The sequence below is a fragment of the Vipera ursinii genome, assembly GCF_947247035.1.
Source record: "Vipera ursinii genome assembly, chromosome: 1".
NCBI lineage: Eukaryota > Metazoa > Chordata > Lepidosauria > Squamata > Viperidae > Vipera > Vipera ursinii.
The window spans coordinates 117537868-117564087 of record NC_139512.1 but is presented as its reverse complement, the minus strand read 5'-3'; the positions used below and the strand labels follow the sequence as shown (position 1 = coordinate 117564087).

Here is a 26220-nt window from a genome sequence, read left to right as displayed (position 1 = left end):
AAAACTGGATGACTTAATCAAGTAAATGATAGTTAACATAGATAGGCGTCTCATGCAAACACCATCAATATTTATCAAGTGAAGCAAGCACCTTTCCAAACTAATGGAAGAGGAAACAGACACCACTGTAATGAGGACAAGAGGAAGCAAGTTTCTTTGCTGACTTCAGCTATTTATTCTCTTCTCCTTTCCCCCCCCCCCAACTTTTTAACAGAGGCTTTAAGCTCATCTTGAATGACTCGGCTTACTGTGCATCAATATGGAAGGCAATGTTACCAAGCTGAAAGGATTTCTCTAAGTAAGGCAACACTTTTTTTATCTGGTACAGTATTTATTTTTATTTTTTTATTTTAATTCCATTTATATTCCGCCTTTCTCCGAAGACTCAGGGCGGCTTACAAGCTTAGCAGTAGCCTTCATTCTATGTATATGCCTGCTTATTAGGGCTTTCACACACACACACCCCAAGCAGCATTATTACAAAGTCAGCTTATTGCCCCCAACAATCTGGGTCCTCAGTATTTGTCCCAGTTTGTGGTTTTATGATGCAATACATCCTATGGTCTTCCCAGTTGCAATGTATGGCAGTGAAAGCTGGACCATAAGAAAGGCTGAGCGCCAAAGAATTGATGCCTTTGAACTATGGTGCTGGAGAAGACTCCTGCAAGTCCCTTGGATTCCAAGGCGATCAAACCGGTCAGTCCTAGAGGAGATCAACCCTGACTGCTCTTTAGAAGGCCAGATCCTGAAGCTGAAACTCAAATACTTTGGCCACCTAATGAGAAGGAAGGACTCACTGGAGAAGAGCCTAATGCTGGGAAAGATTGAGGGCAAGAGAAGAAGGGGACGACAGAGAATGAGGTGGCTGGATGGAGTCACTGAAGCAGTAGGCGTGAGCTTAAGTGGACTCCAGAAGATGGTAGAGGACCGGAAGGCCTGGAGGAACGTTGACCATAGGGTCGCGATGGGTCGGACACGACTTCGCAACTAACAACAACAGCAACAACACATCCTATCTTCCAAAATCCCTTTCTCTCATACAACTTTCACGATACAAAACATCAGTTTCCTTTGCAAGTAGGCATCTTGGGACAGCCCTACCACTTCTGTTAAGACAATGGAAGTTGTAATCCTCATCGAAAGGATCATCAGGACAAGGGAGGCAAGAGACTTGTTAAAAGTGGCCTTCATGGAAGGTAAAGGCTGCCCTAAACTGTAGTAGTGACTTAAAAAACTAAGATTCCTGAATCAAAGGATAGAACCTTTTTTTCAATTTGTATGATGAGTTTCCCTTTTCCTTTTTATTTTGGTCGGGTATGTGTTTGTTACCATAAAAATTCTGTTGGAACAAAAACCGAAATGAAAACTGAACAAAAAAAAGTGCATAGCTAGATTAACTGATTTCAGGTCAGAAGCTTGAGCTCTAACAACCAAAATTATATATTGCTTGTGTTTGCCTAACTTGTTTATTCAAGGTAACTGAAGCTGTGATTGCACAATTCAGGCTGTTTGCAAATCATTCTGAACTTGAAATCATGGTTAGCAACCCATACTGGTTGTGTTCACACGATATGTTATGCCATAACAAAATTACTTTATAGCTTGAGGTGATGATTTGCTTCATGCAACATCCTACTATACAATGCCATTTGTTGATTCAGTTTTAGACTTTATATGTAGTTCAACTTGTTACACAAACACAATTACAGTTAACCATAAGGTAATTGCACAGTTCACATAATATGTTAAGCTAAAAAGTGCCTGAGTAATTTACAGTTCATTGTGTCATGCTGCAGCCACTGAGTGAGCAGCTCTGCAGATTTCCAATTCCATTGAACTTTCCTTATTTTAGGTAATGTATCTAGCTGAGCCTATAGCCATGCAAAGGTTCTAATACTTACCAATCTTTTGAGAAAATATCTTGTCAAAGGTGACTTCACCCCGATCCTCCAAGTATTTCTGCATAACGCTGCGGATGCTGCCAAGAGAAGGCACACAAGGGAAGTTAATTAGAAAACATCTTTCTAGCTCTCCAAAGACTTTTCCCAAAGCATCTTAGAGACTAGCAAATTTAGTATTTCTGATACTGAGAAGACTCTACAACAGATTAGACAGTCTACCTTGGTACTAGTTTTCTTAAAGAGACTTCTCCAAAAGTGATTGACAAATTGTCATATAGCCAATATGCTCGAGTCTAAAATATCTAGAGAGCACTAGATTAAGAAAAACTTTTTAATCATCTTCAACAGAAAATATTTGACCACTCATGTACTAGCTATTTTGTTTTAATTTCAAAGAAGAATGCTGTTCCTCTTTTGCACTAATTATAACCATAAAAAGGTACATCTGCAATTGGAATGTACTATATTTCAGTTTTGAGGCTGAAAAAGTGTCCTACACTGGACAGGAATGCATTTATAGATGTCTCCTTAAAGTACCTGTGTTTTTCTTGGGTGTACACAGTAACTGTGCAATCCCAGGAAAATATAGTATAAGTCTCAGGTAAGGAGGCACATGGATGCTTGCTCCAATGTACTCTGTCACACCCTTTTAACATTTAATCAGTAGATACTTACTGTAAAGAAAATGTGGAATTTCTAGAATGGGATCTAGATCAGAGAGATTATTTTTCAACAAAATAAAATATTTAGGGTTACCTCTTTAAAATGTGTAAAAGCAGACTGGGAACATATTCCACTGGAGCTGTGTTCATTTTCCTAAGTGGTTTATCAAAAGAAATGATTCCTTGACTTACAACTGCTTAGCAATAGTTTGAAGTTATGACAGTCTTAAGAAAAATGAATTACAACCTGTTCTTGAAGTTACAGCCATCCCACCACTCCTGCAGTAACATGATTACTATTCAAGTGTTTGGCAATTGGCTTGCTTTTATGATGGTTGCAGTGTCTTGCAGTAACATGATCACAATTTGCAACTTTCCCAATGGGCTTCCAACAAGCAAAGTTAATTGGGAAAGCCAGATTCGCTTAACAACCATGTGATCCGCTTAAACAATCACAGTAAAAATGATCATAAAATTGGGTACAGTCACATGACTTGTTTAATGAGTGCACTGTTGGTGGCCAAAATTCCTCTCCCAACTTAAATCAAAGAGTATCTGTAAGGCACATGTAAATTGCCAAACATGATATTGGGACAGAGTATCTTTGGGCTGAAAATGAGCCAGAAATGTCAAGTTACAAAGGTATCTCAATGATGAGTTGGCAAGATTTTTAGGTGGCAATCTGGAAAACGTACTACTGTATTTATTTATTTATTTATTTATTTATTTATTTATTTATTTATTTATTATTGGATTTCTATACCGCCCTTCTCCCTAGGGACTCAGGGCGGTTCACAGGGCATATATAAATAAGTATACAAAAATTAAAAGAAAATTAAACCATGCCCAAATTAAAATATAATAATAGTGAAATAATAAAACCAATTAAAAACCCAAATACCCCTTCAGGCCAGACCAGCTAACTCGAACAAATGGGTCTTCAACCCGCGACGGAAGGATCGGAGGTCCGATGCCATCCGGAGCTCAACCGTCAGTTGGTTCCATAGTGCCGGGGCACCCACAGAGAAGGCCCTCCCCCTGGGGGCCACCAGTCGACATTCCCTGACTGGAGGCACCCTGAGGAGGCCCTCTCTGTGGGCACGCACAGGGCGAAGGGGAGTTGACGCCGGCAGCAGGTGGTCCTCGAGGTATCCCGGACCCATGCCATGTAAGGACTTAAAGATCATAACCAAGACCTTGAACCTCACCCGGAAGACAACTGGTAACCAATGCAGCTCGCGGAGCAAAGGTGTAACATGGGAGTACCGGGAAACTCCCAAGACAACTCTCGCGGCCGCATTCTGTACCAGTTGGAGCCTCCGAGTGGTCTTCAAGGGAAGCCCCATGTAGAGAGCATTACAGTAGTCTAGGCGAGAGGTCACGAGCGCATGAGTGACCGTACACAGGGCATCCCGGTCCAGATAGGGCCGCAACTGGCGCACCAGGCGAACCTGGGCGAAAGCCCCCCTAGTCACGGCTACTACATGATCTTCCAGGGTAAGTCGTGAATCTAGGAGGACTCCCAAGTTGCGAGCCCTATCCACGGGGGGTAAGAGCTCACCCCCCATAGAAAGGGATGGAACATTTTGAATGTCCCGGGATGCTGGAATGTACAGCCACTCAGTCTTGTCAGGGTTGAGTATAATAGTTTCTTCATTAACTAGACATGATGAGTTACAAAGTATTGAAACTCTAATTTTAAACTTTTGCAATCTTTTTGAGATGATCCAAGGCCTTATTTTTTCTGTAAATATCTGCTTCTGTGGTACGATTTTTCCCCCTCATAGAGAACGGCTGTATTTCTGAACTGAGTGTTCATTTTTTTATTTTTTAAAATGAGAAAATCTGCATTAGCATCCTCCTATTTCAGTCTTGAGTTATTTAAAAATTCCTCAATAGCTTCAACAATCTCACCTACCCATGTTTATGCTAAAAATATGTGATTTCATGACTTTTTGTCTAGTAGAATTATGTATAATCTGAAACTATGTTAGATGGATGCTTTTTTATGAAAAGAACATATCCATTTTAGAAGGTGCAACATATCTTAATCTATCACAAATAGGCCAAGGCAGCATTCCTAACACCTATAATTCATAACTAAATCTAATTTATCATGCCTTAATACAGTAATTATGCCTATGGTTCTCTGGTTAGATTCTGAATGTACAATCATTACTCCATTCATGTACAGAAGTTTTAGCTTCTATACAGCTACTTTGTGCTCAATAAGCTGAGCTGGAACACAGAAACAAGCTTGCCTAACTTCCTGAGGTAAACCAAAGTAAACCAGTGTTTCTCAACCTTAACAACATTAACATATGTGGACTTCAACTCCCAGAATTCCCTAGCCAGCTGGTCTAGACTCTAGACAACCAGAAAAGTTTTAAGGAAGATTGTTGGAGCCACAAACTGTTAACAAAAAAAACATGCTTAGGGGAGAAACTCCTAGTTTCTAGTAAGTTCACATTAGTGGGAAAACCAGTTATAGTTCTTTCAGGGACAACTGCTGAAATGCAAAAGGTGAGCATTTGCTGATAAAGTTTAATGGTAATTACAAAAGTTTTAGGAATCTGATCCTAGTACTGATTCTTGTCTCAATTTTTTCTTAGGAAAATAAGGCTACAGAGCACAGCAAAGGCTACTGAGAATGTCAGTTCCCTTCAATTCTTCTAGTACAGGCACTTAATGAGAGGTCGTTACTACCATACTAAAAATAATCAGCCAGATGTTGAAAATGCTTTTACTCACATATAGGCCATTGGGAAGGAAATATGAAATTACTTGCAAATATTGGAGCTGCTTTTAAAAATATTTTTTGGACTGGAAGACAAAACACTGAATTTAACTTCAGCACTGACTCATTAACTCAGGTGCTCTGAAAGTGTAAGTTGTACCTTATGGAAAAAGCATACAACTTTCCTGAGGTTTGTGTGCAGGCAAACCAGGATTTTTGCCAGATATATACTGCTCAAAAAAAATAAAGGGAACACTTAAACAACACAATGTACTGTATTTAATAGTAGGATGTCTTATCTTGTGTTCCCTTTATTTTTTTGAGCAGTATATTTATATATCACCCAGATCTCTCTGTGAGGAGGATGAGATGTTTCTAAATGTGATAAATAAATAAAATTTTGCTGTTGCTTTGTCAGGACAGGCCAACAACCCTAGTTTTGCAAGTACACTTGTTAGCACATCCAAAATGGATCTTATCAAACATGCTCCCTTTCACTCTAAATAAAGTGGCAGCCAGATTTTCCAAGGAAACTTGGAGCAAGTTCTGATAAGTTGCCAACTCTGTACTTCCTCCAGTTTGCACACTTGAATCTGGATCATTGTTACAATTTGCTCTTGCTCTGCCTGGGTAAGCCAGCAGTTCCCTCGCTGAACAGGTAGTGAGGAAAGTGCAGGCCTACCTTGAAAGAGCTCCAGCTTTGCACATTTCTCAATTCTATGTATTCAAATATGGATCACTCTCAAAATTTGCTCCTGCTCTGCTAGGAGACACTGGCGGGGAGCTTACTCTTTTGCTATATTTATACCTCACCACGCCCTCAAGAGCCCCAAATGGCTTATATGGCCGTTTCATTGTTTCTCTACAATACTGTACCACCCCTCTAAAAAAAAGCGCCTTAAGAGATAATAACTGGCCTAAATTCACCCAATGGGTTTTTAAAGCTAAGAACAGACTTGAACGTGGACCTCCCACATTTTGACCCAAATTATAAAAATCACTACCAAAACCTGGAGATAATTTTGACATGACTCTAATTTTAGGTGTGCAAGGCTCACGGCACACATACATAAAACCAAACTCAGTCTTGTTCTGCCTTCACAGAGTCAGAATTTTCTACAGTTGGTATAATAAAGATCAATTATTGATCAAAAATAAATGCTACTACAAAGGAAGGTGGTTATAATAAAAATAAAAACCTCAGGAATTATGCAAAGATCATCCTTTGTAAATTGTTATTTGCAATGAAATGTTTTTATTTTATAAAGTGCCATCATTTGCTTTATTTGACAGATGAAAAAGCATTTCTTAAAAATGTTGTATTCATTGCCCAGCCACACTAAAAATGATATTTTTATCCAAGGTCATACAAATTCGTTTACCATTTAGGGGGTCAAAGCACAGCAATGGACGAGGGCCCCTGCCATGACTAATCACAGAAAAAGGAAATAAATGCATAGAAAATACCCTGCTTCCCTTAACAGGAAAAAAAACAACACACTCTAACATAGTAACAAATAGATAAGAAAAGTTTTATTGCTTTTTTTATAATCTTCTCTTTCTGCATAAAATGCTAAATTCTGCCCTCTCAAAAATGCTATACCTATGTTATAGTAACAAATTTCTAGCATCTGTGTACAACCTGCAAGACATTGATCAAGTGGTTGCCGCAAATAACAAGATCTAGATTGCTACAACTCTTGGTCTGTGTTGCAATTGCTTCTGTTGTAGAAGATCCAACGGGTTTAAAACCAGAGGAGATGCCATTTCCTGAAATCTGCAACAATTCTTTGATTCTAGGTGGAAGTGATGTGAGAACAACTCTTGAAGGGACAGATTCAATGTTGCTAAGGCAGGAACTGCAGAATATCAGGATCTCCTGAAAGCGGATGAAACTGTTCCATAATTAGAATTATGAAAGGCTGCTGTGCCAATTCTGCGTTCTGATATAGCCGAATCTTGTTCACTCTTTGTACGTGTTGAACTATAGTTCCCATGATTCCTAATAAGAATGCCCTATACCTATATTCACAGCTGCTGTAAAGTATAGGAACTGCAGCCAAGTACATTAGTAGGATGTACAATTGGAGGAAGAGTTGTAGTGAAAAGCCCACCACACAAGATAATTGCTCAAGGGGGGCTATTTGCACAATTTTGATTTTCTTGGCATAAAGTAGAATTCAATGTAATCAGTAAAATTTTGAGTTTGCTCTCTCAAGAGACCAATACTGTATGATTCTGAATAGTTTTGAACATTATCTCTTGCAATTATGACAGCAATTTCCTTGTCTAAATTATTAATATTGTGTGATTTATGAGCCAGAACAGTGAGAATGGATGGCGAGAAATTTGGATTCAATAATCAGTTACAAAATTCACGGTGTGGCTGAGGCCATGTCACTTATCTTGCTCTAAAGTAGCTCAACAAATCCACAGTTCCCAATGATCCAAGATGCTACATGGATAATACTCAATACTCAATATCTGCCAAATGCCATACAAGTTACGAGCCTAGGGGTGATATGAAAAAAACTGAGACATTAAGGGTACCATGAACTGAGAAAGACTTCAGATATTTCAAGAATATCAAGAACAAGCATAACAAAGAATATACAGACAAAAAATTAAAATGTCTACTATACTAATGAGCATCATCTACTCTGCAGCTTTTCTCTCTACTCTGTTCTTTGTCCCCTATTACAGTTAGTCCTCGATTTACAACCATTTATTTAGCAACTATTCAAAGCTAAAATAGCACTGAAAAACTGACTTACAACCAGTTCTCACACTTATGACTGTTGAAGCAACCCCCCGTCACATGATCAAAATTCAGATGCTTGGAAATCAGCAAGCTTGACACATGTATTTATGATAGCTGCAGTAACCCGGGATCATATGATTGCCATATGCAACTGTCCCAGCTGGATTTTGACAAGCAAAGCTGGATTTGCTTAACAACCCTATGATTCACTTAACTGCAGTCATTTGCTTAACCACCGTGACAAAAAAGATTGTAACAGGTGCAACTCGCTTAATAACCAGCTTGCTTAGAAATGGATATTCTGATCCTAATTGTTGTTATAAGTCAAGATGTACCTGTATTCCAATCTTAGACAGAATTTTTACCCCAGATCGGGAGAATAAAAATACTGCCCCAATATCACATATTAAGGACATGTAACAACTCCCTTCACCATAAAAAAGAAAAATATGCACATAACCATTCAGAATATCTCACAAATCAAACTCAAAATTCTTTTTATTATGTATAATTTCAGAACATACCTATGAAAAACACCATTTCATATGTATGTGTATACACACACACACACACACACACACACACACATTAAAGGTAAAGGTTCCCCCGCACATGCGTGCTAGTCGTTTCCAACTCTAGGGGCCGGTGCTCATCTCCGTTTCAAAGCTTGTTCGAGGACGTCTCCATGGTCATGTGGCCGGCATGACTAGACGCCAAAGGTGCACGGAATGCTGTTATCTTCCCACCATAGTGGTCCCTATTTTTCTAGTTGCATTTTTTACATGCTTTCGAACTGCTAGGTTGGCAGAAGCTGGGATGAATAACAGGCATTCACTCTGTTACGCGGCACTCGGGATTCGACCCGCCAAACTGCCGACCTTCTGATCGACAAGCTCAGCGTCCTAACCCACTGAGCCACCGCGTTATATATATATATATATATATATATATATATATATATATATATATATATATATATATATATATATATATATATATATATATATATATGTTTCAAATGTTAACTCTTTAGATTACCTTGCTAGGCCCCAAACATGGGGCAAATCTTTATTTCCTGTTTTCAGCCTATCTTGAAGGCTATCGAACAGGCAGTAGTCACACCGGACAATTCCTATATTTGTGTAAATTCCCTTTAATTCTTTGTTAGTAATTTACACACACACATATATATATATATATATATATATATATATATATATATATATATATATGTGTGTGTGTGTGTGTGTGTGTGTGTGTGTGTGTGTGTGTGCATGCACGTGTGTGTATTATATATATATAATATCAGACAGCACGTAAATACAAACATTTAGGAGCATAGTTTCTACATCTATGTTTATAAATACTGTAAATTGTTTAAAGTACAAAGAAGGGGGAATTCACAAAACAAGTAATCTATACTATTTTTAGTGATTTTTCTATTTTTTAGTATGTACAGATAACACTAAAGTGGAGATTTGGCATTAAGCTCAGTGATTTATATTTTTTCATATCAAAAAACTTCAACGTATTTCATTTCGTATGGTTAACCATCATTACTGTTATCCTGGGCATTAATTGTATAACTTCAGTAATTTTCTTGTCCATTTATTCACATATCTTTGGAAAGTATCCCTTTGTTTAAAATAAAAACAGTGCTGATCCAAAAGCCAGCACTGTTTTTAAAGCAATGGTTTGTTTATTAAAAAAATGTATGTTGCCTAACACTTTCTCGAGTTGAGGCACAATAAAAATTAAATAAATAAATAATAAACTACAATATTCTTAGTGCTGTGGCTTTCCAATTTTAACAATGAAAACAGTAATTCTCATATTTCACAATTCAGATCAAGCAAACAAATAAACAAAAAACTATAGAAAGCTATTGGGTCAACTATCCAAGGAGAAATGTTTATGAAAAGAGTGTGTGCAGTGTCCTCACTGCCAGCAGTTTCCATAAATGACATGTATCTAGGTCAGGGGTAGGCAACCTTGGCTCTTTTATGAGTCGTGAACTTCAACTCCCAGAATTCCTGAGCTGGCTCAGGAATTCTGGGAGTTGAAGTCCACGAGTCATAAAAGAGCCAAGGTTGCCTACCTGTGATGTAGGTGCTTGAGAATTAACATTGTGGCCTTCAGAAATGTGACAGTCAGCTTTGACTGGGATTGCTCTCCCATACCAAGATCACATCAAGCAATCAAAAAAAGCAATACAGGAGACAACTATTTAGCGTATCTTCTGATATACAAAGACAATCTAGATATTTAAGGACTCGTTAAATATCAGAGGTTTCTGACATGTTATGTCCTATCCGTGATTGTCCAAAGCAAAATAAAATATGCATAAAACAATTCTACAAATAAGCCTTCTTCTGCAATGTGATTTAGGCTGAATTATGTCCAAGGCCTACCTCTTTGAAGCATTTCCAATATCTGGTTTCAGAAGACATTTAAATTACATCCCTGAATCTGCAAACCCTAGCCTTCATTATTCCATCTGATGGGAATTCTCCAGTAGAGCTCCTATTCTGACTGTGACAAAACTACTCTGCAGGCTTCTTCAACTCCTAAACATCTTTTGGGGTCTTGCTTCACTAATTAGAAGTTTGGCCTTTTATTTTTTTATTTTTTAGGACAAGCTAAAATGTAAACCTTTTTGGTGCCTCCTTCTGAATTTAGATCTACACTTAAGATCATCTGTCTCCCGTGCTTCTACATCAAGGAGATTGCAAGACGGACAAAACTGAAGACTTTTCTAATGAGTTTAGAAGAGAGAGGTAAATGGGAACATGCCACCAGTAATACCCTTAGTGCAAAGTTCGAGTAGAATTGATACTTAAATGAGGATAAATATAATTTAATTCTGCAATTCCTGTTAAATTATTGTACACCGCCCAGAGTCACTTCCAGTAACATGGGTAGCTATATAAATTGGGTTAATAAAGAAATATTCTGTATGGCTGTGACTTAGCCAAGAGAGTTGACAGAGAAGTGTTACTATCCAAGTTGGGGATAAAGGGTAAAGGCTGCTTGTTGATTCTCCCTGCTTTAAGATTCCTTCCTTCCAAGACTGTGGAACAACACCTAAAGTTCCCATGTGGGCAACTACTTCCATACTGAAACCAGCAGCATGTGAAGAACACAAAGGCTCCTGGGTCTTTCAAGCATTGCCATGGTTACACATCTGCTTCATCTTCTAAAAGAGCAGCTGCCATTTTTTCCTCCAAGGGTGCTTTTTGCTTTATTTCAGACACTATCCATTCATCCACCCTTCAATGGTAGGAGAGTGGAGGGAAGCTGTGTCTCAGTAGCCATTGGTGTCAGCTGAAAAAACCCAAGGTTATTGGATGAGATGGAGTAGAGCAGAAAGGCCAGATGTCACATGGAGGATGACAAGACGAAGAGGGAGGTAAGAAGACAGCCTGCACTTCCCTATGTGCTGTCGGTGCAGAATGCCTGTCAGGCCCAACCCAGTTGCCCTTGGTAACAGCTGCTGGGAAGCGAGTTATGGGTTGGCCAAACTAAATTGTGGCCCTCGGATTTTATGCACCAAGACCATTTTGGGGTCACCCGACAGTAAAATCCTTACATGAAGCAAATCTTCTACCAAACGCGTTCCTCCTTATTTGTTTTGAGAAAAACTGCACCTTGGTGACCTTGCAAAGGATTTGCACAGGATTGCAATGTTGTTTGTACAGCTCTAATTCCCATTTAAGTTTAGAGTAACAAGGGGCATGAACGCCTAAGTGCAATCCCATTTCCAATCCACAGTGCTAAAGAAATATAGACGTAAGCGTTTGTATTTAAGTTTGTATTAGAAGAGATTCTTGTGAACAAGTGACAAAGGTCCACTCCCTGAACAGAATACAGCAAAAACATATGCAAGTGGGTACAGCCTGAACGTGGGTACTGCCTTAATGCAATGCTCTCTGGAGCACACACAGGAGCAGATGCTGGATGGCTCAGAAAATCATATATTTTATACCGCCTGCCTCTCTGCAGAGATTAATAACAGCTTGTTACACATACATGAGAAACAAAAGGGGGGGACTGTGACAAGCAGATAAGGAAAAACGGCAATACTGGGGAAGAGGCTTATTATTCTGTGAACGTGGACCAGGATGTCTGCTGTTGTAAGAAATAATGCCCCTCAAATTGGGCTGAATGAAGAATGGGGACACGTGATTCCCCCTTCCTATTGCCCACGGTAGTACCCCAAAACACAAAACAGGAAAGATGACATCTAAAGGAGCTATTCCTTCTCCTCTCTTTTCCTCCGAGGAAAAGAAGAGGCGAGCGAAGCTGGCCCGGTTAATTTCAAGAGCGCTCTCAAGACAGATGGACGTCCATACACGCGCCCGCGCACTCACACGCGCAGACAGGCAAGGCAACCGGGGCCAACTCCAACGGCGCCTCACGCCGGGCTCCCACACCTGCCCCCGGCTCACCTCGGCTCAGGTAGGATGATCTTCTTGCTGGCTCGAGCCGCCGGAGTAGATTTACTTTTCTCCATTGCCATTAAGTAGCTCACATCGGCGAGCACAGCCTCCAAGTCGGCCATCTTGCCAGGAAATATTTCTTCTTCTGCTTTCCTTTTTTTTTTTCTTTTCACAATCAATTCTCCCGATTATTCCCCGCGGCCTCCGGGGCTGCCTCGTCTCCTCTCGTCTCGTCGGAGCGGGTGCCGCTACGCGTGCCGAGGGAGGGGAGAGGGCGGAGGAGCGGGGATCGGTTTCCCCCCCCCACCCCTCTTACCAACAGACCCACATGATGCCCGTGCGGGAAGCCGCGCGTCCACCTTATTTCTGCACCGACGCCGCTGGCTCCTTCGCCTGCTGGCTGCTAGCGCCGTGCCTGCTCTGGGGCTAGGCGCGCAGTCCGTGTGTACGTACGTACAAGAGGGGAGGGCTGCGCTTTCGGCCGCCTGTCAAGGGGCGAGGAAGGGAGCGGGACGCCGCTTTGGAACTCGAGCGCTGGCCTGGGTCCGCTCGGGCTTTCTCTCCCGAGGCGGAGCGCAAGCCCGGCCTGGAGGAAAAAGGCGCCGCCAAGGCAGCCCCGCGGAAGGGAGGGAGGGAGGGAAGAATCGGTTCACGCCCGGACGCGGATGGACGCTTTAGGAGCCAAACCTGGAACTCGCGGGCTTCCTCCTCGCCCGCGGGCTTCTCTCTCTCCCCTCCCCCCCCTCCCCTCTCCTCTCCAGCCCCGCGGGAGCAAAGGTCTCTGGGCCCGGCGGCGCAACGCTCCGGATCCTTTCGGGGCAACTTCAACAGCACCCGCGCTGCTGGCGGGCAATAAGAAAGAGGTTTGCTTTGGACGCCGAAGGAAATTCACCGCCCAGCGCTGCCCTCCAGAGACTGCGGGCGGACTTGCAACGGGCTTGCTCTACGCCAGTTTTAGTCTCTCTCTCTCTTTCTCTCTCTCTCTTCCTCCCCCCCCCCCACCGCCCTAAGCAGGGGTAGGCAACCTCGGCTCTTTTATGACTCATGGACTTCAACTCCCAGGATTCCTGAGCCAGCTTGGCTGGCTCAGGAATTCTGGGAGTTGAAGTCCATGAGTCATAAAAGAGCCGAGGTTGCCTACCCCTGGCCCTAAGCAACTTCCATCTCGATGCGAGCACAGCCCGAGGTAGCTCGTTGCAATGGGGTTGTGGGGGGGCGGAACGGACGCTCCAATCGAGAAGCGCTCGGAGGCCTAACGGGCCAATTCGTACTGCCCTCGGTTGCTGCATAAGCATGCGCAACAGGCCCTTTGCCTAGCTAGCATCCTCCTTCAGATGGGAAAGTTATGTGGCAAGAAAATAGCCACGCTCTACTGTGGGTTAATAAAGACATTCACGCAAGTGCGAGAGAGAAAGGAGCCAGCTGTACTGTATTCACGCGTGGAGGCAGGAGAAGTGGGGCTGACTGATCAGTGTAATAAGTACTGTATTAAGGCCAAGAAAACACAAATGGGTCAGTCGTCAAACAAATCGGCCCAGAGTTCTTACTCAAGGAACAAGTGATCAGGCTCAAATAGTCCTACTTTGAACACATTAAGTCAGGGGTCTTCAAACTTGGCCCTTTTATGACTTGTGGACTTCAACTCCCAGAATTCCTCAGGCAGCATGCCTGGTGGAGGAATTCTGGGAGTTGAAGTCCACAAGTCATAAAAGGGCCAAGTTTGAAGACCCCTGCATTACGTGAATATTCAGGTTTTCGGAGAAGACTAATTCTGGGAAGGAATTGCAAGAAGAGGATAACTTAACAGGAAGGTGAATGGACTCAAGTTACAGTGGTGATTGGGTGTGTTGGTGGAAGATCTGAAGGACCAGGTTAGGGACAGATAGTAACTTTTTCTTCTCTCAATAAGCAATTGAAAAGCCTCATAACTTCTTCAGGAGTTTGATATTGTCTGCTCTCTGAAAGTATGCCAAGAACAATTTATTACAATTATCTGCCTACAATTTGGATATTCCTTCAGATCAAGATAGGGAGAATTAGGTTGATTGTAATCAAAGAATAAATTCCCAGCATGTTTCTCTGGTTTCAACACACGTCATAATGACTGCAAAAGCATGTATTGACCTTCCTGTAGAAATGGAGTGTCATCGTAGATGTAATGTTAGAAACAGAGTTTTGTACACCATCCGTTTCCTGATATTCAGTTATTTTTTCTCAGTCCATACAGTAAAGTAGCATCCATCCAGTGTAACAGAATCAACTGATAAAGACACAAATCCAGTGGTGAGATTCAGCCGGTTCGCACCACTTTGGCAGAACCAGTAGCTATTTTTTTGTTGCCCAGGCCCAGATTGGACTTCCAGAAGCGGCATTCACACACAGAACCGGTTGTTCACATATTTGAATCCCACCACTGCACAAATCAACTGTACCAATCATGTTTCTTTTTTCTGTGTGATCATATGGATCCTTTGCATCACTTAAAACCTATAGTTAGTCATGCCCAAAAGTTGTTAATCCGGTTTTTCAGTATGAACTGGTCCTCACAATGACTAATATGAAATTCAAACCGGATATTTTTTTAGGAGTTTATGACATGGGTTGTGAAGTAATTTCCTTAAACAATCCTGCCTCTCTACTTTTTATTTGCATACCAGAGTGACCACCATTATTACTATAGATACAGCACATACAGCCAAGATAAAATATATGCCCTTTTGAAAGCTGGAAAACTTTGGGCTGGAATTCCATGGTGGTCTTCTGTCCAAGAATCTACCTGTTTACCCTCTTAGCTCTGACAAGACTGGTTAGGTGTCCTAAAATTTGAGTATGGGGCAAGGGATATTACTACTGAAAATGGAATTGATATTTTTTTCATCTGAAAAATAAGGTTTATTTTTTTCTTAAACAATTTCCTAGTTAAATATTTCAAAGCTTTTTTTGGAAGAGCAAACCAATTCTGCATGAGCTTCAAATGAATTGATTCTGCATCAGTTGAGTAAATGGTGACATGGAACAGCTCTACAATATGAAACAGGATATGAGAAACATAGCAGTTCACCTTTTCTTCAGATTAAACAACTAAGTATGTGTAAACAACAAATATAAATCATTTGCTGTATGATAGCTTTTATAGTGATCTACAGGAATATTTCCGTAGGCATCTGGTTAGCCACAGTGGGAAAAATTGCTGTAGTCTAGCTAGGGCTTTGATCTAACCCAGCAAGACTCTTTTTTTGCACATTTCTAAATATAACTTGTTAGGCACCTGACTATAACTGGCTGTGAAAGTGGGTCAAGTTAAGCCTTTTTTTGCATTGTAAATCACATTGGGCTGGATGGCATATTAAAAATTATGTGAACAATATAAAATCTGGTCTGGGCACTACTATAACAACGGATAGAGCAACTTGACAAGGAAGTTGCCAGTTTTACATTAATTGTAGCTCAGGTTTGGTTTTACTTCCTTCCATTAATATCAACCAGAAGAATAAAAGATATATAAATAATTCTGCATTCTATAAGGCCTCGAGCAAAATACTCCCAGCCTACAGACAATATCTCCTCTTGGTAATGTACCAATATACCTTTATATGGCATGCATAATAGTTCTAAATAGGTCATAAAATTTCCATAATAGGTTTTTTTAACATAAGAAAGTGTAAATCTTACAAAAATCTATTGTCTATGTCTTAGATCCAGTGAAATAAATGAGATGTAGAGGAGATCAACCCTGACTGCTCTTTAGAAGGCCAGATCCTGAAGTTGAAACTCAAATACTTTGGCCACCTAATGAGAAGGAAGGACTCACTGGAGAAGAGCCTCATGCTGGGAAAGGTTGAGGGCAAGAGAAGAAGGGGACGACAGAGAATGAGGTGGCTGGATGAAGTCACTGAAGCAGTAGGCGTGAGCTTAAATGGACTCCAGAAGATGGTAGAGGACAGGGAGGCCTGGAGGAACATTGTCCATGGGGTCGCGATGGGTCGGACACAACTTTGCAACTAACAACAACAAAATGTATGGATGAGTCCAGATCCAATCTACTAAACAGCTCTTCTTGTCAACACGAATGGAAGGAAATCACAACTCCACTTTTCTTAGAGATTATAATAAAATGACATTCTGCTGCGACTGCACTTCAGTTTCCCTTTATATTCTTATTCCTTGTAAGAATAAACTTTGTATAAAGTTTCAATTTTTTGTTTGAATTTCTGTTGTGAGCTGAAATACAGTGTACTTATACAGGTCTGGAAATAGGGGTGGAGTTTTTTTTGCATTTTGATATGTAGCATAATACTTCTTTATTTATTACATTGTTTTTAAATTTTGGAACACTAGATGTAGTAACAAGAGTTGCCTTTCACTGTACTTTAATAAACATGCCTTTGTTTCCAGTGTTCAGTACTCAAGCACTGGAGAGATAATCATTATAACAGCCACTTTTTTACAAGCTCTCTCCCCATATCGGTGGCTGATTTGATCTGATGGTATAACGGACCCGGAGTAACAGGGATCAGGCTCTTTTACCATAAGAAGAGCATACAAATGGATTAACCCTGGGCTTTTCAACTTTTTCACCCATTGTACCACTTTTAGGATATGGCAACATCCAAGTACCACCAGTTGCAAGGTGTCAAAAACTTGATGATCCAAAAAAAAAGGAAAAAAGTGATGAAGTACAGGTAGTCCTCAACTTACAACAGTTAGCTTAGTGACTGTTCGAAGTTACAATGGCACTGAAAAAAATGCCCCACAAGCCACAGCCGAGCAAGACGCCTGCCTGCCCGGCGGCGCTCTTCCTCTTGTCCGAGGTTTTCATTGTTGTGAGCATTTCTGTTGAGGATTGGCAGCAGGGGTTTGTGTGTGGGGGGGTGTCTGTTTTTTATTCCCCCCCCCCCTCTGCTGGGTGGTTGCAGCAGGTTTTGGTCACTTTACATGACCCTGGGACACTATGACCATCATAAATATGAATCAGTTGCCAAGCATCTGAATGTAAATCATAAGACCCTGGAGATGCTGCAATATTCCAGCTGATCAGTGCTTCTTCTGGGCTCAGCAGAAGCGCCAGGATCAGTGCCGAGCTCCAGCTGGAGCCTGGCACTGATCCTGGCACTTCCCCTGAGCCCTGACAGCCCCGAATCCTGGCACTTTTGCTGAGCCCTGACAGCCCTGCAGCTCCAGCCTCTCTCGCTCAGGCTTGTGCAGTGCCACTAGTTCAGCTCATTCCCCTCCCCCGCTACCACTTTTCTAGGATGGTTGTGTGCCACCTGCTAGGTGCCAATGTACCACAGGTGGTACCTGTACCACTGGTTGAAAAGCCCTGGATTAACCATTACATCGAAAGTGAATATAAATGGATTAATACTAACTTTTTGCTATCGTAGATTATCAGCATCTCCAGCTGATGTCACAGTACTCCAAATCCAAGATTATTACAATATCAAGTTTTGTTTTAATAATGATCAGTTTCAAATTTTATTTATTTTTTGATAAATTGACTTTTTTGAATAGAGAATAGACATTATTGATTAGCGACTGGAAGCCTGTTATTTATTTATATTCTGCCTTTATTTTTTTTTTTATTATTTTTACAAATAAATCAAGGTGGTAAATATATCCAACAGACCTTCCTCCTCCTATTTTCTCACAACAACCCTGAGAGGTAGGTTGAGCTGAGAGAGAGAGTGCCTGACCCAAAGTTACCCAGCTGGCTTTTATGGGTAAGGCAGAACCTGAACTCACAGTCCCCCTCTTTCTAGCCTGGTGTGTTAACCACTACATCATAAGTAAAAAATAAAAAAGCAAATTTGTGATTTACGGTTTTGATAATTAGACAAAACAGATTATACAAATAAAAGTAATATGATGTGACTTTAGAGCAGGGGTGTCAAACTCAATTTCACTGAGGGCCGCATCAGCATTGCGGTTGCCCTCAGGGGGCCGGGTGGGTATGGCCAGGGTGGGCATGGCCTACTAGGTGGGCATGGCTAGAGTGCATATGGCCTACTGGGTGGGCATGGCCAGCTCTACATCGTTCGCATCAAGGGTGCCTATGGGGGCCTGGGCAGGAGTGGGACAGATCTGAGGGTCTCTGGCAGAAGGAGGGTCTCTGGGCCAGGGCCAAGGCAGTGGAGGCCGTTCCCTCACTGTTTCCAAGATGGCTTCGCGGGCCACATGAAACCACTTCGCGGGCCGGATCCGGTCCCCAGGCCTTGTGTTTGACATGTCTGCTTTAGAGAGAGAAATTAAAATATATTTATGCTTATAACTCCTGTGAAGAATATTGGAAACCTCTTCTTTATATCTTTTTTTCTTTTCTGAATTTGTCTTCAACTTTTTTCTTCTTTTGCACTTTTTGATTTCTGTTTTTGTTTTGCTGTTCTTTTTCCTTCCTTAGATTTAGTAGGTAGTTTTACTACAATTACTTTGTGTTAGTTTTTAAATCTTCTTGTTTAAAAGTTTTAACAGAAATTATATACAATATAAATGAATTTTATTTTTGTAGATTCAATTAAACTCAGGTTTTCATTAGGTTTTCTACCATGAATTCACGTTCACTTCTTGTTTATCATCCATAAAGACCTATCATTGTCAATGTGAAATTATCATTTTTCTCTCCAATGTATCTGACATTTATTGAATTTCATTTGTCATACTTTGGCTTTAGCTCTAATTTTTGAGAAATGTTTCGAATTTTTGAACATTGCTTGGCTGTAATTTATAAATCTGACTATGTTGTTTCTCAGCCATTATTCCATTTTAGGTTACAATATTAATTCAGGGTGGGTAGTGCTATTTTTTTATTGCAAGAACAATCTATTAATTTTATCCTATGATTTATATTTTTAAAAATTATGTTACCAATAATGAGTAAATCCTGTCTTTTATGCAAGATTTTATAGACTTGTTCGTGAAATATTTTCTTAAACATGAGTTCAGAAATGAATTATACAATATGTCTTTACCCCTATCTCTTACTGTCATTCATAAAGAGCACTAAAAATTAAAAAGAAAAACCATGCTTTTAGCCCACAATGACTATGGTTGTATTTAATTTAATTTTAATTTAATTTTATTAAATTTATATACCGCCCTTTCCCGAAGGACTCAGGGCGGTTTACAGGGTATTTAAAATCAACAATACAAAATACAAAAGTTAAAAAACAATTTAAAAAGATTAAATTATCCCTTAAAATAAAAACCCCAGTTAAAAATTCTCAGCCTGGGCCGGAGAGCTCAAAGAGCCAGGTCTTCAGGTCCCGGCGGAATGAACGAAGGTCAGGGGCGGTCCTAAGCTCCATGGGCAGCTGGTTCCAGAGCCATTTAATGAATGCCTTCCATTGATTTACGAGAAATAGATTATTAATCTAACAGTAATACAATTTTTGTTCTTATTTGGGTTATTATACTCAACAGAATGTGCATCTGTATTATTCAAACATTTGGCTGAAATAAGTTTCATAGGCAGGCAGATAAATGTGCTACTTCCTTGTAATTAAAAGCAATAAGGATATAGTTAACAATAAGGAAGCTATTTAAACCTTACAGGAATAGATAAATATGTGGATATAATGTCCACAATACTTTGTAAAAGTTAAATGTATATGCAGGAAAAGTTATATAAGACAAGCTTTTTAAAAAACAAACCAAAAAAACCCCCAAACAAAAGTAAAATACAGCAAGGGAGAAAATGGCAATAAAAACTTCAGAAAACTGCTGGTTTCCTTAAAACCTTGATAAGTCTAAAGTTTTACTTGACAATTCTTAAAGCACTTCAAAGGAAAGAGAATCCTGGGCCATCAGAGTAAATCCCACTGGGGTTCATTTCAAAGTAATCAAGCAGAAATTGTGCAGATTGTCAGAGCAGCACGAATTCTGGGAAACTAGCCCTTGAATATTTCATCAGATACGTTGGGGTTTGCTTGGCTTCCAAAAGCTCCTGCAGCAAGAAGCTCCCTTCCAAGTTGCTGTAGGATTCTTTGCTGCAACAGCGCAAAAAGATGCTTGCCTTTTCTTGCTTTATTTGTATCTGCACTCGATGACGAGAGCATTTAAAACGTAAGGATTGATATTTTAAAATCATTCCTCACAATCAGAGCACCAGCAACCTTCTCTGCTAATACATTTGGGAGAATCCCAGTAAAATCATCCATGTCATCTTTTCCCTGGGAGAATTTAGTGATGCATCTACATTCCAGTCTCGGAATTATACACAGCTCCCCTCCTTGCTCCTGCAGTTCTGTTTCTCATCATCTGTCAACATAATATAGTAAGTAGGTGTTACTGCAGCAGTGAAATCTAAAAATAATCTTACGTTTGCAACTAATATGAAATCATTCTATGTGAATGTGAGAAGGCAAATCAATGTGTTAGGGACCCTCTAACCCCACAGTAGGTTCCACACTAAACAGTTTCCTTTACTCATCTAATGGTTTTCTCCACTGTAAGTGCTCTCAACACATCCTTGAATCAGCAGTAAACTGTACCTGCGTGAAATGTGTTTAGTTCACATTTTAGTAAGACAATGCTCAGGATTTTGCAGTCTAGATCCTAACAGCACATGGAATGAGAAATGCCAGGTGTACAAACTGGATTCAGAAGAATCAGGTTCCTGAGATCGCATTGCTAACATCCAGCGGATAATGGGGGGGAAAAGTTTCAGAAAGAAATCTATATTTGCTTTATTCAAGATTCAAGTATGTCCATTAGGTCACGAAGAGTTGGAAGGGACTGAACAATAACAATTTCTTTGTACATTGCCTCTGTTCTCAGCTACTGCAAATCCCCCACATTCATTGAAGATGATAATGGACAAAAAGTAGTATTTTTTATTCACAGGGGAGAATATTAGCAGTGATATAGCTAAGGACAACCTAAGATTGGCTTTCAGGGCTAAGGACAAGGTGAAAGCAACATTGTGGGGCAAGGCAGAAACAAATATGTTGTGGGGCATCCCTTGATTAGATATAAGCATGGAAAGGCCCTCATCCAGAATGCAGCTTGCCCATGTTGGAAAGAGGAGCAAGTGTCACTTACTATGGTCAGCCCAAATTAAGCCAATACTTCCTTACAACTGATATCATCCTATGACGTTAGCAGGTGGGAATGGGTGTCATAGATTGGCCAGGAAATTTAAAATTTTAATTATAAAATTATAATTAATGCTTTAATAGGCTCCAGGGTATTGTTCTTCGACTTTCCTACTTTGAGTTTCAAGGTCAGCTTCCCTGATAAGGAATTCTACTTGTAATGGAAAGCCAGCAGGTGGTAAAGAATAGAAAATCTGGAGGTAAAGGCACCTCTCATTTTAGAATTAAAAGAAGTCATACCTTCTAACTAGTTACCAGCCAGCAAAGCCCATCCTGTTAATGCCTTTTAGGTGAGAACTTCTCCAGCATTGCTACCTAATTGTTTCTTAAAATGGCTTTTTTTAAAAAATAGTTGATGGTGTTCCTCCTAATTTTTCATCATTGCAAATGTTAAATTTTAGTTTCTATTTCACTTGCTTTTCTTCTTTTTCTGACCTTGCCACAGAGAATATTTCTAAAAATCCTATTTGAATATAATTGATCTAAACATCTAATTATCCAAATGGTTGGAAGTAGGGAATGTTTTGCTAAACATAAATTACATTTAAGTTAATGTTAAGCAGAAGTAAAGTTAATAAATGTAATTTGATATTTCAAACAAATTTAATAATTAAATTCCAATGGACATCATTAGAATGTCACAGTCACGTGATCTTAATTTCCAATGTTCCCTGCCACCTTTCCACAAGCAAAGTCATTGGGAAGCCAGCAGGAAGTTGGAAGTTGCTATCACTTGAGTTTCTCTCTTAATGATTTGCTTCTTGATTGCAACTGAGACTCCCATAATTGCTGTTGCTAAGTGATGTGATTACATAATGTCACACTTTATAACTGCATCATTTAGCAATGAAAATTCTGGTCCCAATTGCCATTGTAACCCGAGGACTATTTGTATGTTTAAATATCATTATAGTCCGTCAGAAAAAATAGGTCTCTTTCAAACAAAGAGGCATTTTGGAGTATTTTAAACAACTCTCATGCAACACTCATACAATACAACACACCCTGTATTAACTACCTTCCTATGATATGTAATTTCTATGGATGCTGTAATGCCAATATTAATTATGAGGGCACAGAATCTGTAACTGTGAAGTGTTTAACAAGCCACTGGTGCAACCTCAAGTTTAAAGCAAGGTAGGCTATGTGATATTGTGCTATTTTTAACATGTATATTTGTATTTAATCTTGCTTTCAGAGTCACCCTCTTGACAATTAATTAACTGAGCAACTGTTGAAGCTCTATCCTCTCAGGTTTAGCTGTGACTCTGGAGACAAAGAGTGTGCTGTTAATTCAATTAAATTTGATGGAATAGAATAAGCTTGTCAGGGAGATCTAGAGAGATCTAGAGACTGATGATGCTTAATTGGCAATACATACACCCATTAAAAATAAGAGAACCTTTATAAACTTTAAAATGTGCTCAAGAGAATTTTTTTATTTTACTGTTATTGTAAATAGGACCAACATTTTTGATAAAATGATGTTGGGACATAAGTAATTCTCAGATGTTTAAATCTTTACAGCACAAACTGTAAATACACCCTCACCCTGATGCCCCCAGCTGTCTTTTGACTGGGCCCAGAATTACCAGCCATGCTGGTTTGAAATTGTAAGCTTTGCAATTCCAATATGTATGAAGAGCATTAAGTTCGGAAAGCAATCCATTTTTGGCAAGACATAACAATCCACCTGAAACATCTGGTAAATGGATCCCATGCTGTAAGGCCTAAATAAATGAAATTCTATAACCTACTCCATACAATGTTTTTAATGTAATGACACAACCACTGAAAATTAATTGGTGCTTTTCTCATGGATTTGCAGCAGTGTTCCCCAGAATTTTCGGATGGTCATTGCTTAAAATTCTGGAAGCAGAACTTGACACATCTATAAATGACCATGGTTAGGAAACACTGAATTACAAGGTCATTAGGAAGGTGTATTCAACTGTTACATAATTTTTTAATTTACTGGCTAGCCCCATGAGGTCAGAAATGAAGTAATTTACTTGATTGGACAGAGCAAGAATATCACCTTAGATGTTTCTTTTTAGTTATTATGTAAAAATGATGTTAGAAACTGAAGCAGAAAGTTCTGGTCAACAACATTCATCTTATTCAAGAAGATAGTAATAATCAATTATTGACTATGTGCCCTTTTTTGTAATAAACACATTTTCCTACCTAAATTTTGAGTTTCATTCCCTCCCCCCCAAACCTCCCCCCCAAAAGCATCCACTTACATGGTTGCGCCAGTTCCCCTCGAGTTTGGCACAAGGCTGATTAAGTTCTGTAATTCTGAGTTTAGGCAGGATTACATAAAGCTGGGCTGAAGGATGTTATTATTCATGGAAAAATTCATGTATGATTAGTCCTCGACTTACAACAACAACAACAACAACAACAACAACAACAACAACAATAATAATAATAATAATAATAATAATAATAATAATAATAATTTGGAAGGAGCCTTGGAGGTCATCTAGTCCAACCCCCTGCTCAGGCAGGAAACCTTATACCATTTCAGGCAAATGGCTGTCCAGTCTCTTCTTAAAAACTTCCAGTGTTGGAGCATTCACCACCTCTGGAGGCAGGTTGCTCCACTGGTTAATTGTTCTAACTGTCAGGAAGTTTCTCCTTAGTTCTAGGTTGCTTCTCTCCTTGACTAGTTTCCATCCGTTGCTTCTTGTCCTGCTTTCAGGTGCTTTGGAGAATAGCTTGACTCCCTCTTCTTTGTGGCAGCCCATGAGATATTGGAACACTGCTATCATGTCACCCCTCACTCTTCTCTTCGTTAAACTACACATACCCAATTCCAGCAACCGTTCCCCATATGTTTTAGCCTCCAGCCCCCTAATCATCTTTGTTGCTCTTCTCTGTACCCTTTCTAGAGTCTCGACATCTTTTTTACATCGTGGTGACCAAAACTGGATGCAGTATTCCAGGTGTGGCCTTACCAAAGCATCGTAAAGTGGCATTAGTACTTCACTTGATCTTGATTCTATCCCTCTGTTAATGCAGCCTAGCACTGTGTTGGCTTTTTTTTGGCAGCTGTAGCACACTGCTGGCTCATATTGAAGTGATTGTCTCCGAGGACTCCAGGTTTTCTGTTGTCAAATGAGGCAGTTAAGTGAGATGTGCTGGATGTTATGACTGTTTTTTGCCCTAGTTCTTAAGTGAATCACAGCCGTTTTTAATCACAGTCAAGTGAATTCACCTTCCTCCATTGACTTTGGTTGTTAGAAGTCAGCGAGAAAGGTCATAGATGGCCATCACATGACCCTGGGATGCCGCAACCATCATAAATATATGCCAGTTTCCAAGCACCTGAATTTTGAGCACATGACTGTGGCAATGCTGAGATGGTTGTTAAGTGTGAAGACTGGTTGTAAGTCATTTTTTCCCCAGTGCCATTGTCACTTTGGCTGCTAACCAAATGGTGTAATTTGAGGACTACATGCAGCTTTCTTGCTAGCTGTACAGCCAGTGCTTCCACTGGCCATTTAAACTTCCCAGTCTAATCTACACCCCTAGTATCCCCTAGAGAGATTTACCATCCAAATATTAATGAGCTTCGAAATTGTTTAGGTTCTGAGCAGTTATGCTGTGCAACCGACTTCAAATTATTTAGGATGGTTAAAAAAGAAGAAAGAACTTGAAAATAATCCCTGCGCTTTGGGGAATAAGCATTTTTAGAAAACCCTAAACATCATGATTTTCCCTGATGGGGCCCAAATAGCTGGTGATTCACTAAGAACAGAATCACAGGACTGCTGTGGGTAGGTTTATGAATGTTTTGGCTTTGTGTTTGTATCTTTTTTAAAAAAGCCAAATCTATATTGATATAATTGTCATTGGCTCCAAAATAAATGTATGTTATCATTCTCCTGTTTGCTTTTACACGATTCTGTGTAAAATACTCAAAATACTGATCAAAACTCTCTCCCTCCAAGGATAAATAAGCTTAGTTTGGTGGCTAGTATCAGGGGTAGGCAACCTTGGCTCTTTTATGACTCGTGGACTGAGCCATGCTGGCTCAGGAATTCTGGGAGTTGAAGTCCACGAGTCATAAAAGAGCCAAGGTTGCCTACCCCTGGGCTAGTTTGATGTGGTGGCAAAGGTGCTGGCTTAGAACAGGAGACTGTTCTGGTCTCATTTTAGGCATGAAAACTGGTTTGAGTGACCAGTCACTCTCTCAGCCCAACCCACCTCATAGGGTTGTTGTGGGGAAAACAGAAAGCAGGAGTATTAATTGTTTGTTCCCTTGAGTTTACACTCATTCTTTCTCCCAGGTCCTTGGGAATGACCTGATAGGTGAATAAAAATGTCAAAAATAATCTACAGTCATGGCCAAAATTGTTGGCACCCCAGAAATTTTTCCAGAAAATCAAGTATTTCTCACAGAAAAGTATTGCAGGAATGCATGTTTTGCTATACACAGGTTTATTCCCTTTGTGTGTATTGGAACACAACAAAAAAAGGGAGGAAAAAAAGCAAATTGGACATAATGTCAAACAAAACTCCAAAAACGGGCCGGACAAAATTATTGGCACCCTTTCAAAATTGTGGGTAAACAAGATTGTTTCAAGCATGTGATGCTCCTTTAAACTCACCTGGGGCAAGTA

At 40.0% G+C, this 26220-nt stretch overlaps 1 protein-coding gene and 2 long non-coding RNA genes across 4 annotated transcripts in view; 2 read left to right on the top strand and 1 right to left on the bottom strand.

Moving 5' to 3' along the window:
• GRK2 (G protein-coupled receptor kinase 2) overlaps positions 1-12750 on the bottom strand; it is a 45425-nt gene extending 32675 nt beyond the window's left edge. For both annotated transcript variants that reach the window (XM_083350638.1, XM_083350639.1), the window contains exons 1-2: positions 12510-12750; positions 1902-1978 (exon numbers count right to left, since the gene is read on the bottom strand). In XM_083350638.1, the coding sequence (XP_083206764.1) occupies positions 1902-1978; positions 12510-12622 (190 nt within the window). In that variant the 5' untranslated portion in view covers positions 12623-12750. The remainder of the gene's footprint in view (positions 1-1901; positions 1979-12509) is intronic.
• On the top strand, positions 272-12516 carry LOC310633047. The gene is made up of 3 exons (XR_014490970.1): positions 272-298; positions 11312-11470; positions 12349-12516. It is a non-coding gene; the product is annotated as an uncharacterized lncRNA (long non-coding RNA).
• Positions 12751-15444: 2694 nt separating the features above from the next.
• On the top strand, positions 15445-16695 carry LOC310633048. Its single transcript, XR_014490971.1, has 2 exons — positions 15445-15585; positions 16197-16695. It is a non-coding gene; the product is annotated as an uncharacterized lncRNA (long non-coding RNA).
• Positions 16696-26220: the final 9525 nt, after the last annotated feature.